Consider the following 18,917-nt stretch of genomic DNA (forward strand, 5'->3'; position numbering starts at 1 on the left):
TTTGAATCATTACTGATGTATATATGAAATTATCATTTATGCACATATATGAAATTATATGCATGTATAGAGACAGAAAGATAGAAGTTATCTAGAAAGATAAAAAGACAGATTCCTGCTTTCTATTTTCAATTCATTTCTCCACAGGACAGTATTTTGCTATGAAGGCCATTAGGTTCTTAAAACATGAAGTTAATTTGACAAAATACTACCAACTGGGTCACCTTTATTTTTTTTTTTAGTAGAATAACAATGCTTAGAGGACATTTAGACAAGTGATAATGGGAAAATGCACACATATTCACATGAAATGAAAATTAACTAAATTGAAACACACAGTAAATGCCAGGCTGTTCTTTCAGGATATAATAGATTACAGAATTTGAAGATAAACATATTAAGCTTTTAGAAAAAGTATACTAATCAGGAGTCGCATTGTTCATTTACCAATTGGTTATATTCTGAATGCCTTTGGGGTACTTTTATTGCAATACACTGCAGTGTTACTTAATTCAACTCCATCTGCCACATTCCCCCAAATCAAAGTTTTCAAAATTCCATTATAGACTAGCTATAGTAAATGCATATTAAGTTCATGGTAGTTGGTGTTTACTACATAAAATTACTGAAACTGAGAATATCATTGTCCCAGCTCATTTTTTGACCTGGAATATCAGTATTTCTATGGATTAACTTCACTTCATCCTTGAGCCTACATTTGATCCATTTAACTGAGACCAGGAATACAAGGTCAGGTAATATAAAGCATGACCAGCAAAGGACTTCTTCTAGAACAAGTGCTATGAGTAAGGCAGTTTACCATCAAAGGTGGTATAGGAAGGCAGGCAACAAAAACATTCCCTATTCCTGTGTTCAGAGTAATTTAGAGTTCTTTCACCAGAAATAAAGATTAATAGATATCGGTTGATGTGTATTGGTCCTATGATTCTATGAGTTAAGAATTAGAAAAAGCATAAGAAAGATAATACTGAAAATATTATCTCTCTCTCTCGCTCTCTCTCTCTCTCTCTCTCTCTCTCTCTCTTTCTCTCTCTCTCTCTCTCTCTCTCTCTCTCTCTCTCTATATATATATATATATATATATATATATATATATATATATATATTTCCTTTTCCTTCTTACATACTTGAAACTGCATTATATATGCTGTATTTTGTATTTTCAAAATGATTGAGAGTAATGTGGCATGTCCAAAAACACTCTCAGCAAGGAGAACCAGACCTTTTGGTAAGAATTTAATATATTTTTTATTCTAATGGTTCTCAACAGTTGGTTCAAGTTTTTTAGCTGGGTTGTACATTTAAGATTTTATTTCCGTGTTCTATCTTAAAACTAAAAGCAGTACTTTTTATCTTCAAAGAAATGTAACAAAAACTCACTATATCACTTGTCTTTATAAGCAAAAATTCAACACAGAATATACACTATATAGCCTGTACATAGCCTTGGGAAGCAAGCCAAAATACATTTCAATCCCGGCTCTCTCACTGACTAGCTGTATAAATTTGTTGAGTTGTCTTAAACTTGCAATACCTTCACTTCCTAATATGTTCAATTGGGAGAGATCATACATGCCTTCAGGTGGTAGGTATTAAATAAAATAATTTATGTTAAGCACTTGTTTTATTGATAAGTATTCAATAAGTGACAGTTCACTAGAACACACCTCCAAAGCAGTGAGTACAAGACAATCCACTGAGGTATTTAAAAAATTTAGATAATTTAATGTATATGTTACTTTATTTTATTTTAAAACTAGAGACCTGTTGCAGGAATATTCCTGCAAGACTTCCGGCGGGCTTCCCTTCCACCACCTGCCCCACTGTGCCTGTGGCCACCACCACCACCACCACCACCACCACCACCACCACCACCGTCTCCGCGGCCAAGCGCTGCCACCACCAGTGCACGCCACGCCCCTCCCCGCCCCACACGTGCTGCCAGCTTTTTCCCTCCAGCAGCCACAACAGCAGCTGCCTTGCTTTCCACTTTCTCTCCAGCTGTCTTCAGTCTTCACTCCTCCCTCCCTCCGTTGATGCAAATTAACCTCCATTTTTTTGGGGGGGTTAATTTGTATACTCTCTCTGATTGGCTGGTGGGCATGGGTGATGGTTAATTTACATATTACTCTATTATTAGGTAGGATTAGAATTGCAATATCTTCCTTGTGGGTTAATCCTCCTAGCATTATGTAATGATTGTCTCTAGTAATTTTCTTCACTCTGAAGTTCATATATTCTGATATTAATATAGCTTCTCCTGCTTTTTGTGGTTACTATTTGTATTATGTATCTTTTTCTATCCCTTTACTTTCAATCTACCAATGTCATATTTGAGGGGAATAACCTATAGCAAGCATATTTCCAGATAATGTTTTATTTTTAATCTACTCTGCCAATCTTTGTCTTTTGATCATTGTATTTAGAACATTTATATTTAAGGTAATTATTGCTATGTTTGGGCTTACGTCTCCACTTGTTTTCTGTTGGTTCCTCTTTTCCTTGTTTCTCTGTTTATCCTTTTTCAACTTCCTGTGGGTTATTTGAACCAATCTTTAAGGATTGTATCTTCACTTATTTATACTGGTAGTATTTTGTGTATATCAGTTTGTAAAGTTTCTTAGTGGTTACCTACCTACAGGGGTCTTCAAACTACTGCCCTCGGGCCACATGCAGCCCCCAGGGGAGTCTGATCCTGCCCGCCAGGTTTTTTGGGCAGTGAGCGCAGCCAAGGTGTTACAGTAGGAATTAGTAGTTCATATAGTCCGGCCCTCCAGCTCTCTGAGGGACCGTGATCTGGCCCCCACTTTAAAAAGTTTGAGGACCCCTGTATGCATATGTAATTTATCATAGTGTACTATTATCAGTGCTTTACAACCTTGAGTAAAGTATAAGTTTCTTTTAGCCTTCCTACTTCTAAATATCATTATCTTAAATATTCCCTGTACACATTAGATAGTGAAGTAATTTTTGCTTCAAACATGAAATATGATTACTACAGACTAAGTAATCAGGATCAGGTAATATAAAGCATGGAATAGCAGTAAGTTATTTTAATAAATTCATGAAAAGTAGGGTAGTTTATTATATTTTATCATATTGTTATCTATTTTGATATTTTTCTTTCCTTTCTAAAATTCCAAGTATATTGCCCTGATTTGGCTCAGTGAATAGAGCGTTGGCCTGTGGACTGAAGGGTCCCAGGTTTGATTCCAGTTAAGAGCAAGTACCTTGATTGTGGGCACATCCCAAGTAGGGGGTGTGCAGGAAGCAGGTGATAGATGTTTCTCTCTCATTGATCCCTCTCCCTATCTCTATCCCTCTCCCTTTCTCTCTATAAAAAAATCAATAAAATATATATATTTTAAAATACAAGTATTTTTCTTTTTTGATTACCATTCTGCCTAGAAAACTTTCTTTAACCATCCTCCAAGTGTAGGTTTTCTAGCAACAAATTCTCTTCACTTTTCTCCATTTGAGACTATCTTTATTTCCCCTTCATTCCTGATTTTTTTGTTACTGGATACAGGCTTTCCAGTTGACATCGTTTTTCCTTTTCAGCACATCCTTTTGACTTCTGTAGTTTCAAATAAGAAATCTGATGTTATTTAATTTGGTTTTCCCCTCTACATAATGTGTCATTTCTCTGTTTGCTTTTAAGGTTTTTTTTTTTTTACCTTTAGTTTCATAAGTTTAATTATAATGTGTTTGGTGTGGATTTATTTGGACTTACCCTATTTGGGTTTACTTAGTTCTTGAATCTGCATGTGTAGATACTCATTTCACTATTTCTTTGGGAACAGTACTAGCCTTGCTTCTCCATTTTCTCTCAGTCTCTTTGCTTCTGGGTGGCTGTGGAGGTTCAGCTTTCTGACCATACAAGGAGTGATGGAAAGTGGAGTGCTGACTAGCTCAGTCTCATTGATGCTGGGTCAAGATGAAAGTTAAGCTCTTCGTTGAGCTCTTCCATCTCACTTGTAAGAACAGGGGTTCTGAAGCAGAGTGGTTATTAGCCCCTCCTCCAACAGTCTCCTTGTTGTCAGCTATGGGTGGAGGTTCTGCTCACCCTGGTATTACAATGAGACCACTCCTGCATGGGAATCAGGATACAAAACCTGCTTCTGCCTTACTGAGAATGGAAAATCAGCTTTCCACTTGGTCTCACTGAAAGAGTTGGGGTGAGGGGAAGTAGGGTGGTTTTTCTTTAAGTGTTTGGCTCAAGTAAGATGAGTATTGCAAAAAAGATTCCCCACCTGGCCAATCGGTGTGGTTCAGTGGTTGAGTGTGAACCTATGCACCAAGAGGTCATGGGTTTGATTCCCTGTTAGGGCATGTGCCTGGGTTTTGTTTACAATGGGAGGAATACAAGAGGCAGCCAATTGATGTTGATGCTACTTTCTCACCAATGTTTTTATCTCTCTCTCCCTCTCCTGTCCCCTCTCTCTAAAAAATCAATAAAATGAAATAAAATAAGGTTCCTTGTTGTTAGTTCTCCCTTTTCCATTTTCTTTGCCTAGAAGAGACAGACTTTTCTTGGAATTTTTTTGTTTTTTTGTTTTTGTTTTGTTTTTTGTTTTTTGGATGGGTTTTGTGTGTGTGTGTGTGTGTGTGTGTGTGTGTGTGTGTGTGTTTTGTTTGTTTGTTTTTTTACCTGTGCTTGTTAAAGGTTGTGGTTTGGAGCTTCTGCAACTCCTTGTCTGGGATATATGGGATACAATAAAGAAATTCAGGGAACCCACCATCCTGTCTTTTCTCAAATTATGAGATCCTTACTCTTTCCACCACTCAGAGACTTCATTCTATTTGTTTGCTGTGCTATGTCCAGGGGATGTTTTAGTGGTAGGAGTGAAGGCCTGCAAGGGAGGGCAGTTAGGAGTGACCAAGCCAGCAGAGGAGGGAAGTTGGGGGCGACCAGGCCTGCAGGGAAGGGCAGTTGAGGGGGACCCAGGCCTGCAGTGGAGGGCAGTTAGGGGCAATCAGGATGGCAGGGGAGCAGTTAAGCATTAATCAGGCTTGCAGGGGAGTGGTTAGGGGGTGATCAAGCTTACAGGCAGAAGTGGTTAGGGGCAATCAGGAAGGCAGGCAGGTGAGCAGTTGGGAGCCAGCAGTCCTGGATGGTGAGAGGGATGTCTTACTGCCTGTTTAGGCCCGATCCCAATAGGATTAGGATCGGGCCTAAATGGACAGTGGGACATCCCTTTAGGGGTCCCAGATTGGACAGGGTGCAAGCTGGGCTAAGGGACACACACCCCCATGCACAAATTTCATCACCGGGCCTCTAATGAGGTTATATAGTAAAATACAATCAGCTCTATATACTGTACTTAATAGGTACAATTTCTCTGCCTAGGTCCCACTCTGCTTTGACCTCAAGCTAATCGTAGCCTCTTTAATTGCTAAAGCTTTCATAATATTCACCTGGATAGGGGTCTATTTTCAGGGTAACCCTGAAGTACACTGAATATGTTCATCTCCTCAACACACCCTTCCCTGACATGGGTGAGAAGAGCCTAGACGAATGTTTCTCAAAGAGTGGTCACAGACCATTTTCATCAAATCTTTAGAGACAGGGTCAAGGTATATACATATTTCTTGGGCTGTCCCTGGGATTTTAATATACAGGAAAGTTTGTGAAATACTCCTCTACGCTCTCCATGTGTTTTATATATGGCTGCCTCTTTCTGTAATGTCTATTTCCTCCACCCTTACCTGTGAAAACAGAACGCAGGCTCCATGCAACTTTCCCATAATTTCATGTTTATCACAAGTAGCAGATATAACCTTTCTGTCACTATAGGATGAATAGAATGAGGAGGAATTAGTACTGGGGTGTAGGAGAGAGTATTGGGGAGCAATGGAATGCAGCATCTGTACTGGAGTGGTGGGAAGGACTCATGGTTTGTACTTGCAATTTATGCACTTGAGGTGACATTGCAAAAAGGGTGGGGGAGGTGGGAGAAAATCAGCAAACAGGGCAAGGAAAGAGGGAGGGAAGAGGAAGCAGTAATAAAGTAGCTCCCATGGTCTCCCCAGGTTGATCAGAAAAGTAAAAGCATCTCTCCACGCTCCCACGCCCATGCAGCAGGAGGAAGGGTGAGAGAGCAAAGTAGGTATTAACCACCAGACTTGCTTTGCAAGACCTTCTCACTGTGTAACTGAGAATGCCTGGGTAGGAATATGCCACTGGGTTGGCTGCCATGAAGCAGAAGAGCAAGGTATGAAAGAAACATGGAACTCCTGAGACCAAACCAGTGCCCTTACATTTCATGATTGTGTCCCTATGGTTGCTGCCTTCTGGAAAGTTCTTTACCTCCATCTCTGCTTGTGAAAAATCTTGCCCATCCCTCAGGACCTCCGCCCAGGGGAATATGCCCAGACACCTGAGCCTCTGGGACCTAGAGTGGGGACAGAACCTAGAAGCAATAAGGAAGATGATCCTCCCTCAAACTCTTCCTCTCCACTTCCTGGCCACTCAATGTATATCCTACATAATAAAAGGCTAATATGCAAATTGTCCCCTCAACCAGGAGTTCCACCATCAGGCAGACCAGCCAACCGCCCATGTCCCCTCCTCCTGGCCAGGCTGGCCGGACCCCATCCATGCACGAATTCATGCACCAGGCTCTGAGTTACAAAAGAAGCCAGCACCTCCAAGGAACCTCTCCTCTTCAAGGGCAGCCCAACAGGTTCTCAGGGCTCTGCCTGACCAAAGGGGTCCCAGACATCACTCAGGTCAGAAAGTGGGACCCAGGGATCTGTATTTGGAACACATCCCTCAGGACACTCCAATAAGGGAGCTCAGATACTTCAGTTTGAAGTGAAATATATATACACTGAGTGGCCAGATTATTGTGATCTCTGAATGCATAATCTGGCCACTATATATATATATTAGAGGCCCGGTGCATGAAATTCATGCACTGGGGGAGAGAAGTCCCCTCAGCCCAGCCTGCACCCTCTCGAAGTCCAGGACTCCTTGGGGGATGTCCAACTATCAGCTTAGGCCCGTGATCCCTCTTGCAGTGCAGGTCCCCTCACTCCTTACTGCCCACCTGCTCACTGCTCCTTAGCACTGCTGTGGAGGTGGGAGAGACTCCCACCACTGCCGCTGTGCTTGCTATATCCATGAGCCTGGCTTCTGGCTGAGCAGTGAACACTGACCAACAGATGACAGCTCCTGAATTAAGTGCCTGCTCCCTGGTGGTCAGTGTGCATCATAGCTTCATAGCTACCATTTGGTCGATTTCCATATTAGGGTTTTATTGTATAGGATCTCTGAGGCCCGATGCATGAATTGGTGTATGGGTGGGGTCCAGCCAGCATGTCCAGGGGGAGGGGACATGGGTGGTTGGCTGGCCTGCCTGCTGGTGTAACTCCTGGTTGAGGGGACAATTTGCATATTAGCCTTTGATTATGTAGGATATACACTGAGTGGCCAGATTATTATGCCTTCAGAGGTCATAATAATCTGGCCACTCATATGCATACACACAGACAGACACACACACTGTTTTTAAACTGTTTTAAGACATCAGCGGGTGGGGGTAGGGGGGCTGGAAAAAAGCTGCTGCAGAAGGAATCTAAGTGGGGGATGGGTGTATGTGTGTGTGTGGGGGGGTGCTCTCTGCAGCTGCCAACCCCCATCTCACACTAAATTCAAGGTCTAATCTTAATCAAGTGTCTCCCTGGCTGCAAGTACATATTTGTTTCTTTTTCAGACAATTGCCTGAGCTCCTTTTAGCCTCCTGCTTGAGGTTTCAAAATTGTATTTAAGTAACGATTTGAAAAAAGCTGGTTGGCTGTTGTCCTGAAAGTAGCGAAATATCCCTTGTCTCTTAGTGGGGGGTTCAGGACAGGCATACAAGGCATTGGGCTCATAGCTCTGAGGCCCTCAGTATTTCCCTGCCCAAGAATCACCTCTCCCCCTCCCCCACACACACCACCACTACCACCACCGGCTGTGCCTGATTTGCGCTTCCTCCCACCACGTCTCCAGTTCTTTGCTCCCGCCCTCCCGCCCGCCCTCTGCCTCCGCCCCCCACCCCCCCCCCACTCCAAACCCCCGCTTAGTTCTTTTCCTAGCAACTGCGCTCCAGCCGCACTTCCCGCCCTCGCCTAGCACCGCGCCACAGCTCAAGCCTCTGTTTTCCTCCCTGACCCCGCAGTCCCGGTGCTCCTTCCCCAGCGCCTTCCCCACCACCACCCGCGGTTGCTCCAGACTCCTGGCCCTTGAGAGTTCCTTCCTCTGGCTGATTTGGAGGTTACTCCGCCCCTGCGCCACCACGGTCGCCACTCGCCGCCACCGCTGCCTCCGCACCGCAGCCTCCATCACCTCCACCACCCGGCGGCCGCCCCCCAGGGCCATGGAGCAAACAGGTAGCAGGAAGCGGAAAGCGCCCGCCATCGAGGGGGCGGCTGAGGGCGCGTCATCGCCGGGCTCGGCGGCGGCGGCCGGGGAGGGCCCCCCGTTGCTGCCCAAGAAGCCTAGGCGGCCTGCGGCGCGGCGCTCGCTGGTGCCCTGCCTGCTGGGCCGCGCGGTGGGCGCGCGGGATCGCGTGGGGTCCCCGGGCTTCGAGGGCCGGATGCGTGGCTACGCGGTGCAGAAGCTGCCCGAGCTGCTGCGGGAGCGCCCGCTGGCCCTGGGCACCCTCAACAAGGTGTTCGCGTCGCAGTGGCTGAGCACCAGGCAGGTGGTGTGTGGCACCAAGTGCAACACACTCTTCGTGGTGGACGTGCAGTCCGGCCACATCACGCGCATCCCGCTCCTGCAGGACGGGCGTCCTGAGCCGGCGCAGGCCCAGCCCGGCTGCGGCATCCACGCCATCGAGCTGAACCCCTCCAAGACGCTGCTGGCCACCGGGGGCGAGAACCCCAACAGCCTGGCCTTCTACAAGCTGCCCACCTTGGACCCCGTGTGCCTGGGCGACCACCGAGGCCACAAGGACTGGATCTTCGCCATCGCCTGGCTGTGTGACAACGTGGCCGTGAGCGGGTCCCGCGATGGCACCGTGGCTTTGTGGAGGCTGGATCCACGAATGGTCTATGGCCGCACCACGTGGCACAGTGACACGGGGCTCCCCGTGTACAGCCGCATCCACCCGAGGGTCGTGGACACCATCCCCAGGTCCAGCACTAACCCTGGCAACCGGAAGGTGCGGGCCCTGGCGTACAATAGCAAGAACCAGGAGCTGGGCGCAGTGTCCCTGGACGGCTACTTCCACCTGTGGAAAGCCCGCAGCACTCTGTCCAGGCTGCTGTCCGTCAAGCTGCTCTACGGCAGAGAGAACGTGTGCCTGACCTACTGCGACGACCTGTCCGTGTATGCCGTAGGCTCCCAGGCCCATGTCTCCTTTCTGGATCTGCGCCAAGGTCACCAGAACATCCGGCCCATGTGCTCCCGAGAGGGAGGCACTGGTGTGCGCTCACTGAGCTTCCACCAGCACATCATCACCGCGGGCACAGGCCATGGCTCCCTGCTCTTCTATGACGTGCGTGCCCAGAAGTTCCTGGAGGAGAGGGCATCGTCCAACCTGGACTCCTCCCCAGAGCCCTCAGGGAGGAAGCTCAGGCTCATCTGTGGCAGAGGCTGGCTCAACCACGATGACCAGTGGGTGAACTACTTCGGTGGCATGAATGAGTTCCCCAATGCTCTCTACACCCACTGCTACAACTGGCCGGAGATGAAGCTCTTTGTGGCCGGGGGGCCTCTCCCTGCAGGCCTCCACGGGAACTACGCAGGCCTCTGGAGCTAAGGATGGCCACTGTGATCTCCAAGGGCCCAGACTTTCCCTCTCATTTTCCTGTCGGGCTGTGTTTGTGCTATTAACTATATGTGGCTTTTGTCCTCCACTTGGAACTGCCCAACTTACCTGTGTTTAGTGTATTAGGCAGAGAGGGGTGGGGAAGAGGGAGAGAGAGTTGTCCTTCAGGCAAACAATACTTGGCTTTAATACTTTTCTACAACCATGTAACAATTGTTATACCAAGGTTCTGGGCTAATTCTTAGCTGTGTCCTAACTCTTTAAGTCATTTATAAATTCTCTCTAATGCCATGTAGTCAGTTTTACAATTGTGTATCTTTTTTCTTTGTTATCACTATTACATTAATACTGTTTCTGGTTATTTCTCATTCCAAATAGACGGTATATTAAGAACATTTTTAACTGGGTTGGTACATCCGTTCTGGAAAGCTAGCCATAGTTTTATAGCACTTTTCCAATTGGAAACTACATTCCAAGTTCTTATCAACTTTCAAAAATATTCCGTTTGCAAATTGTAGTCTTAGTGTTTATAGTTTGTAAGTTGTTGATGCTGAATGTGCTTTTTAACAAAGTTCATTCTCTTTGAAAAAAAGAACTGTCCTATAATCTTGTTTTTGTAGCAAAATCTCAATTGGTCAGAACACTTTAGGAATGCAAGGGTTCCGCTGATTGAATTTAAAGAATTAAGCTAAAAACCTAATCAATCTTTTTTTTTCTTCAGCCCGTACTTAAGTTTTTATGACCTGTTGTAAAATAGATAAATGACAGTGTATTTTTTCACTTCTTGCCTTAGTACTGTCAAAAATTGTGAATATATTTGAATGTTTGTTGTTTAAAGAACTTGCATAGAGTTTCAATGCCATCATTCAAAGCAGGGATTGTAAGTGTAAAATAGTAAGCTGGGAAGAATGTATACTGATCTAGGTTATAGACTGAATAATTTTTCTGTTGCTATTTTTAATACCAAATATTATATTTGAGCATACTTTACATTTTCCAATCATACTTAGCAGTTAAGTCACAAAAAAAAAAACGCAAAGAAGAAATATAAGCTCAATTCCTACTACTGTTGAAAAAGATTCTTAATTTGTAAAGTCCAAATTAATGTTATTTTGTGAATATCAAAGATTCTTACGTAAAGCAGAATAAGTATATTGGTAAAAAATAATGTTGTTATAATCCTCATGTAATAGCATATGTTTTTTAAGGACACAAGATGTTTGTTTCAAGAACTTGGGCTGGTGATTAAATATAAATGAGATTACATGAATAAAAGTACTTTGGGGCTCAGATAAATACAAATTGTAGCTTGTTAGGAAAGCAGGTTGTACTGGTCCCTTTGTGAGAATACTGGATGTGAGAAGGGAGGTTGGACCTTCCTCAAACCTGGCCAGGTTTTGCTGACCTTGGATTAGTTTTGTGGCGTCTGTTTTTCCTTAAATGTTTTGACACTCAGATGCTGCCTTGGTGTCCATGTACTACATGCTGTTCAGTTGCAAACCTGAACCAAGTAATATAATGAGCTGTACTGAACGTGAGTTTAGAAATACAGGAAAAAAAAAAAAAGCTTTTGTTTACAGAGATTGTTTTAACAAGTTTATATAGTTGTTATATTAGCAGTGAGATGTATTTGTGTGCATGTGTCTCCAACGCAGTTGCATTTGTCTGGAGAGCAGAGACTATAACTGTCATCTTTATATTCTCTCATGTCTCCACTAATGCCTAGCAAATCATTGGCCACCGGTAAATATTTACTGAACGAATGTGTTTTTTCTCTGGAGATTTAAAGTCCAAGGCTATTAAAAATGAGTAAGTGCATAAATAAATAAATAAATTAATTAATTAATAAATAAATAAAATAAAGTTTTAAATAGTATGGAATCCTGTTGTGTTCTCCCTCCTTTTCTTAAAAAATCGCCCTAATTTATTCCCAGGTCCAGCCATGGTGCTTATCCATTTGTGATACCAGAAGATAAAGGAACACATAAATTATAATGGCACAGGAATTTGATATTTTCACTTGCAAATACTTAGATTTGAAGATTTCACTTAATTTTTTTCATAAATTAGTTTTTTTAACTTTACTTTTATTGTTGACACTATTACAGATGTCCCCATCCTCCCCTCCCCCAGCTTTGCCCACCTCCACCAAGCCCCCACCCCTTTCTCTCTCACAATACCACACAGTAGTCTGTGTCTAAGGGTTGTGCATATATGTTCTTTGGCTAATCTCTTCACCTTCTTTCATCTAATTCCCTCTCTCCTTCAACAGCCGTCAGTCTGTTCTTATATCCATGCCTCTGTTTCTATTTTGTTCTTCAGTTTAGATTCTACATAAAAGTGAATATCTCTACTCTAATTTGTTCTCTGGCTTGGCCTTTCATTATTGACTCACTCTTAAATTTCTCATAATTTAAAGTATAACTTTTTAATGCCAAATCACATGCCTTGCCTTTTAAAAAACTAAGTAGCTTAAATATGTATGTATTTGTATTATGTAGAAACTTAAGTATTTTGAAATGTTTTCTAGTTCAGAGATAAAGTGAGCTAGAGAAGTACAAGGAATTGTGTAACCTGTGAGTGTGAAATAATTGAAAATGTAATCTTGCCAGCACTCTAAGAAGCCCATAAATATAATTCACTTAACATACACAAGGGAAGGCATATCTTTAGGTATAAATTATCTATCACTGTTGCCTGAAAAAGCTTAGTTGCTTATGACTATGCATAAAAAAATGTTAGCTGCCTTTATCTCTAACTACATATTTGCATATTCTTCCCCAAGAATATTGCTGACTCAGAAGTTTATGTTACTCCCCTTTACTCTTTGGATTGATTTCTTTTCTTTCTTTCTTTTTTTTTTTTTTTTTTTCCAAAGGGGGAAGAAAGAATTTACTAATCAAGGATGTCCACTGAAATAAATTAAAATGAGTCCTCTGGAAAAAAATTAATCTGTTGAATATTGATGATAAGCAAAATAGAATCCTCTAGAGGTTGACTTTTATACGGCTGTATTCAGTGTTGAGCAAGTTGTCAAAATTTTCCATTAGTTGCTAATTTAGAGTGATTTTAGAAAGCAATTCACAAAGCCTTTCCAGATGTTTTACTGACAGCTTCCTAATCTCTGCAAGTCTTGGGTAACCTAGATACATTAAATAAGCCACTATGTGAGCTGCTCTGGGATGCAGTTCAGTGAGAACAACATGTACTAATGTGAGCGAAAGGCTACATAGACCACAGGTATTTTGCTTTAAGGGATGTTATTTTCAGATGTGCTCACAGGGCTGCCTAAAAGTATTTAGCACTTCTGGCCTGCTGCAAATCCAGAGACATCTACATTGGAGTGTGGCATCAGTGTAAGGGCCACGTGGTTACAGGGATTGCCATGAGAGTCAGAGTCACCCGCAAGAAGGAGGGCTAACTGCTATGTGATTTTTGCAGAGACAATGGTCTTGATTTCCCTCTATCACTTTTTTTTAAACTCTCAGTGACAACCCAGACAGAATAAGCACTTAACTTCATCATGTTTCTATTTTTTTTTTAAATATTTTTTTGCTCTTTTAGAGAGAGAGGAAGTGAGGGAGATAGAGAATCGAAACATCGATGAGAGAAACACTATCAATTGATCAGCTGCCTCCTGCATGCCCCCCAAAGGGGATAGAGCCTGCAACCTAGGCATGTGCCCTGACCAGGAATCAAACCAAGGGCTTCTTGGTTCCTGGGTTGATGCTATACCGGCTGGGCATTATTATTTTTATTATAGCATTTATCAGGCTGTAGTGCAGTTAACTATGGAAATATCCAATCCCCTCCCTCATTTGAATGTGAACTGTCATCCTGACACCTAGTCCAATAGGCTGCATACATAAGGCACTGAGAAGTCCATTTCAATGACTAATAATCAACTCTTTGAAATCAGTTACTTTATCAGATGAGTTGAGCAAAACATTAGGGAATGTAACAAGCATTAGAATGATGAATGAAGAATATACTGAAACAGGCCCCATGGCAGTGATAATGGCAATTCATAGCATAGAAAAATGTGGGTAGGCAGCAGAAACTTTGATTACTTAACAGTTTTATAAACAGCTGATACTGGATCTGGAACACCAAAATGAAACAGAATAAATGTTATTTTAGAATAAGAAAAACCTAGCTCTATTATTTGCTTACTGAATAGCCATCAGTGTGTTGCTTAACTTCTCTAAACCTGACCTTATGTTACTGATTGTTCTGTCTCCAGCACCTAGTATATTACCTGACACCTATATTATTTGATTATTACAATTTTATAAGGAAATTTTATATGCATTGTGAAAAGTTACGCATACAGAAAAGTGAAATATAAGAAAACAAAACAGCCTAATTTCTGCCAGCTAGACATTACAAATATTAACAATTTGGTGTATATATTGCAGTCGTTTCTACAATTGTTTTGTAATCTGCTTTTATTAATTAATAATTACATCTTTCCTATTCAGGATATTTTTAAGGTGCACAGGTTGAAATTTTACATAGATTGTTAGATGCACAACTCCAGCAGTTGTTCCCATTACATAAATCATTAGAATGACATACCAGACATTTAATTCAATGTAAGATTGTATACTTACTCAAACCTCAGGAGTTAATCTTAAACATTTATTATGTAGTGATCTCTGTGTAGATGATTGCTGAATTCAGTGATTTTTCAGACGTTGGAGTACATCAGAGCCATTTGCACATATTTTAAAAGTGAGAGATGCTCAAGTCTCAACTCAGACATGCTGAAACTGAATTTCCTTGTGAAAACACCATTTTCTTTCAGTGTTTGAAAATTAATCTCTTCAAAAACAAAATGTAACAGCAACCACAAAATAGATGATCTTCCCTAGAGGTTTATAAATGTAGCATTAGATAAAAATATTGATTTATTAGTAACTATACAAATTCACTAATGATTTTTAAAAGGTAAATATAGTATTAATGGTATACAAACTACAATGAGAATATGGAGAGAAGAGCAGTTCTGCCTGGGAAGGTCATGGTTCATTTTTAAAATAAATTAAGGATGGAGAAGGAAAGCTAACATTGTTTTGAAAGTATATTGTGAGTGTCTCTACTAACAGCACATATATACATACATATATAGCCATTACAGTTTGACCTTGTGGAATTTGAAATGCCTGTGGAATATCTAAATGAAAATGTCTGGTTGGCAGTTAGAAATTTGGATCTGGATCTCATAAAAGAGGTTGGGTTTAGAGATACAAATGGAGAGTTATCATTATAGAAATGGTACTTAGGAGAGATGGGGAAGGGTGTAGTATCTCAGAATTTAGATCTGGTTATCATTCTAAAACCAACTATTATTTAATAGATCTGCATCTGCATTACTATATAACTGACACATAGTAATTAATGATTTGTAGGTATTGATAGATGGCCAAATGCAGGTTTGTTTAGTGAATATTAAACACTCTTCAATACTCCCAAGAGTAGTATTTCATTTTTTTCATGATTAATTTTTAAATTCTCCCAAATGCAATCACATTAACCAAAAGAACAAAGAGGAAATCTACCCAATGTTACTGTGTTTTATTATTATTTTACTAGAGGCCCAGTACATGAAATTCTTGCACTGTTAGGGTCCCTAGCAGCTGCCAGCTGCCAGCCAGGGCCTCCCTTCCTTCCAGATGAACTCCCAATTGGCCAGCCTCGGCCCCTGGTCAAACTCTCAGATGAACTCCCAATTGAGGGAACAATTTGCATACTATACTTTTATTATATAGGGTTATTATTTATTATTAACATTAAGAAGGGAGAGTGTTGAATTTGAGACTAGCAACTGAGAGAGCTATTATCCCTTGGTCAGAAGGGAAGAGGGTGGGAAAAGGACCAATCTTGAAAAGGGCATTGGTATGGACAGGGATTCCTACTGTGTTTTAAATAAATAAAGACAGTTACACTGAATGGCCAGATTATTATGATGTCTGAACGCATAATGATCTGGCCACTCAGTGTATATCCTATATAATAAAAGGCTAATATGCAAATTGTCCCCTTGACCAGGAGTTCGACCAGCGGGCAGGGTCCCTTCCCCCTGACCAGGCTGGTCAGACCCCCACCCCCATGCACAAATTCATGCACTGGAATTAATATATATATATATATATATATATATATATATATATATATATATATACTGAGTGGACAGATTATTATGTGTTCAGAGATCATAATAATCTGGCCACTCAGTGTATATTTTGGTTGGGTGTGTTTTTGCATCCTTTGTAGAATATAGGCCATTAGAGTTGGGCAAAAAGGCTAAATATTGATGATACCTTCCTTACAAATGACTTTTCTGTTTTTCCATTTTAGAGGTACAGTTCACTGAAGCAAACACATTGATGATGTCAATGAGAGTAATGGTGCTACTTTCACCCTTTTTAATGCCATTATTGCTCCATTCTCTGTTTCCACCTAAAGCATTAATATTTCATGTTGATTAAATTTTAACATCTAAATTGCCCTTTTATGTTACACACAAATGATAAACTTGAATGTTCCAGTGAGAGAGCAGCAACTTTAGTTTCCTATAGGCTCCTAAAAAACTTACCAGATAACATTGCCCAGCACCTCAAAAATTACTAACTTTTATTTCTTCTTCTTTACTAAACCAGAGTTAGGGGGTTTAATGTGTTTTTTTCTTTTTGAGTTACACCTTATTTGACTAAAACTATAAATGCATTCCTTGATATTTGTACATGAAGCACATTTTTTAAAATGGCATCAGATATTCCCATTGACTCACATTATAATTTTAGAAGTGTCATCTTTATTATGAATTGATTTCCAATTCACAGTGATTTCTAACACAATGCCATTGCCTCCAACTCTGAGACATGTACTATAGTCTTCAAATAAAAGCTAAGTGATGTAATGGAATCCCCTATTTTAAAGAATATTAAAGGATATTTCCAGAATGTGATAAATTAAGCCCTATTTCATTTGTATAGAAAATGAGATTTCTTAAAATAGACATCTTGTAATTTGGCTTGCTCTACATTTATTTATCATGAGCCAGAGCAAATTCTAAGATATCCTCATATGTCATGCTTAAAGCTCTCCTCTTTCTTTCCCCCTGGTCTTTCTTTATGAAGATTGCTCTAAGTAAAAATATTTGGTATATGGATATGCCAGAAGAATTTTAAATAATACTTTGGTTTTTCTCTCTATTTTAAACTTTTAAAAACTTGGGGTATTTAAATTGGCTTTTTAAAAGACTGAATAGTTAACATCATGCTAGAATGAGTGTGGTTCTAGAAATAATGAGAATAAATATTTCCATAATTGTCTTAAGATCAGGGGCTGTGAAGAAAAAAATTAAATTTTAATTTTCAATGATGATAAAGTATATATAACAAAATGTGTTAACTATTTTTCATTTTTATTAACTTTATTGGGGTGACACAGTTAACAAAATTATACAGGTTTCAGGTGCACAGTACCACAACACATCATCTGTACACAATACTATGTGTTCACCACCCAAGGTCAAGTATCCTTCTATCAACATTTATTGCCCCTATACACTCTTCCACCTTCTCTCTGTCCCCCCAGAATTCACCATATTGTTGTCCATTTTCATGAGATTTTTCTCTCTCTTTCTTTTTTGTTTGTTTTTGTTTTTGTTTTTGTTTTTGTTTTTGCTCAATCCCTCTACCCCTGAAACCCAGCTCTCTCAACTCTCCCTACCCCCTGACATCTGTCAGTTTGCTATCAGTCTGTTTCTATTTTGCTTGGGAGTTCATTTTGTTCATTAGATTCCACATATGAGTAAAATCATTTGGTACTTGTCTTTCTCTGACTATCTTATTTCACTTACAAAAATATTCTCCAGGTCCACCCAAGCTATCGCAAGAGGTGAGACTTAATCCTTTTACAGAACAATAGTATTTCATTGTGTAAATGTACCACAGCTTTTTTTATCCACTCACCTACTAATGGACACTTGGGCTGCTTCCAAATATTAATGCTACAATGAACATAGGAGTGCATATGTTCTTTCAAATCAGTGTTTCAGGTTTCTTTGGGCAAAGAAAAAAAAGTTAATCACTGGGTCATAAAGCAGTTCCATTTTTAATTTTTTGAGGAAATTCCATCCTGTTTTCCATGGTGGTTGGTTGCGCTATTTGCATTCCCAACAATAGTGCACAAGGGTTCCTTTTTCTCCATGTCCTCACCTTTACATCTCACTCTTTTCAAGCATATAGTTCAGTAGTGTTAAGTATATTTACATTTTTTGTGTAACCAATCTCTAGGACTTTTTCATCTTTAAAACTGATATTCTATACCCATTAAGCAACTTCCCATTCCCACTCCACACCAATCTCTGGCAACCATCATTCTATTTTATGACTTTGACTACTCTCAGTACCTCAGTTAAGTGGAAACATACAATATCTAGCTTATTTCGCTTTGTAGAATTTATTTCCTTGGGGTTAATCTATATTGTAGCATGTGTCAAATTGCATTCCTTTTTAAGGCTGAATAATATTCCATTGTATGTTTATATCATATTTTGTTGATCATTCCATTTGTAGAAGGACACTTGAGTTACTTTCACCTCTTGGCTATTGTGAATATTGCTGCCATGAACATGGGTGTAGTTTTTGTAGACTCTGTTTTCAAATCTTTTTAATACATACCCACATGTACAAATGCTGGATCTTATGCTAATTCTGTGTTTATTTTTTCCCATAGCAGCTACACCATATTCCATTCCAACTAACAGTGCAGAAGGATTCCAACTTTTTCACATCCTTGCCAACTTTTATTTTCTGTTGTCTTGATAGTAGTCATCCTAAGGGGGGGTGAGGTATCAAGGTTGTTTTTAAATTTGTTTTGATTTATAATTGCCTTATACAGATATTTTATCTCACTCCTTAAATGTTTTATTTATTTATTTTTTATAGTTTATTTTATTTTATTATTTTTTTAAATATATTTTATTGATTTTTTTTGCCTCCCTCCCTCCCATACATACTCTCCCTCCCCAGAGTTTTATGTCCATTGGTTGTACTTATATGCTTGTATACAACTCCTTCGGTTGATCTATTATCTCCCCCAATTCTCCCTCCCCTCCCCGCTGTA

At 40.6% G+C, this 18,917-nt stretch overlaps 1 protein-coding gene and 1 long non-coding RNA gene across 2 annotated transcripts in view; one reads left to right on the top strand and one right to left on the bottom strand.

Annotated features, from left to right (window-relative positions):
* The window catches only part of LOC311615357, a 320,307-nt gene that overhangs the window by 74,228 nt on the left and 227,162 nt on the right, over window positions 1–18,917 (bottom strand). The window lies entirely within an intron of this gene.
* Window positions 8,110–11,596, top strand: LOC311615293 (DDB1- and CUL4-associated factor 12-like protein 2). The gene has a single exon (XM_084870658.1). It carries the CDS (start codon window positions 8,385–8,387, stop codon window positions 9,771–9,773), a length of 1,389 nt encoding a protein of 462 aa, XP_084726784.1. The 5' UTR covers window positions 8,110–8,384; the 3' UTR covers window positions 9,774–11,596.

Source organism: Pipistrellus hanaki, assembly GCF_964339955.1.
Source record: "Pipistrellus hanaki genome assembly, chromosome: X".
Classification (NCBI taxonomy): Eukaryota; Metazoa; Chordata; class Mammalia; order Chiroptera; family Vespertilionidae; genus Pipistrellus; species Pipistrellus hanaki.

Coding starts and splice junctions, on each gene's coding strand:
- LOC311615293 (XM_084870658.1), top strand. CDS start 8,385: ATGGAGCAAACAGGTAGCAGGAAGCGGAAAGCGCCCGCCATCGAGGGG.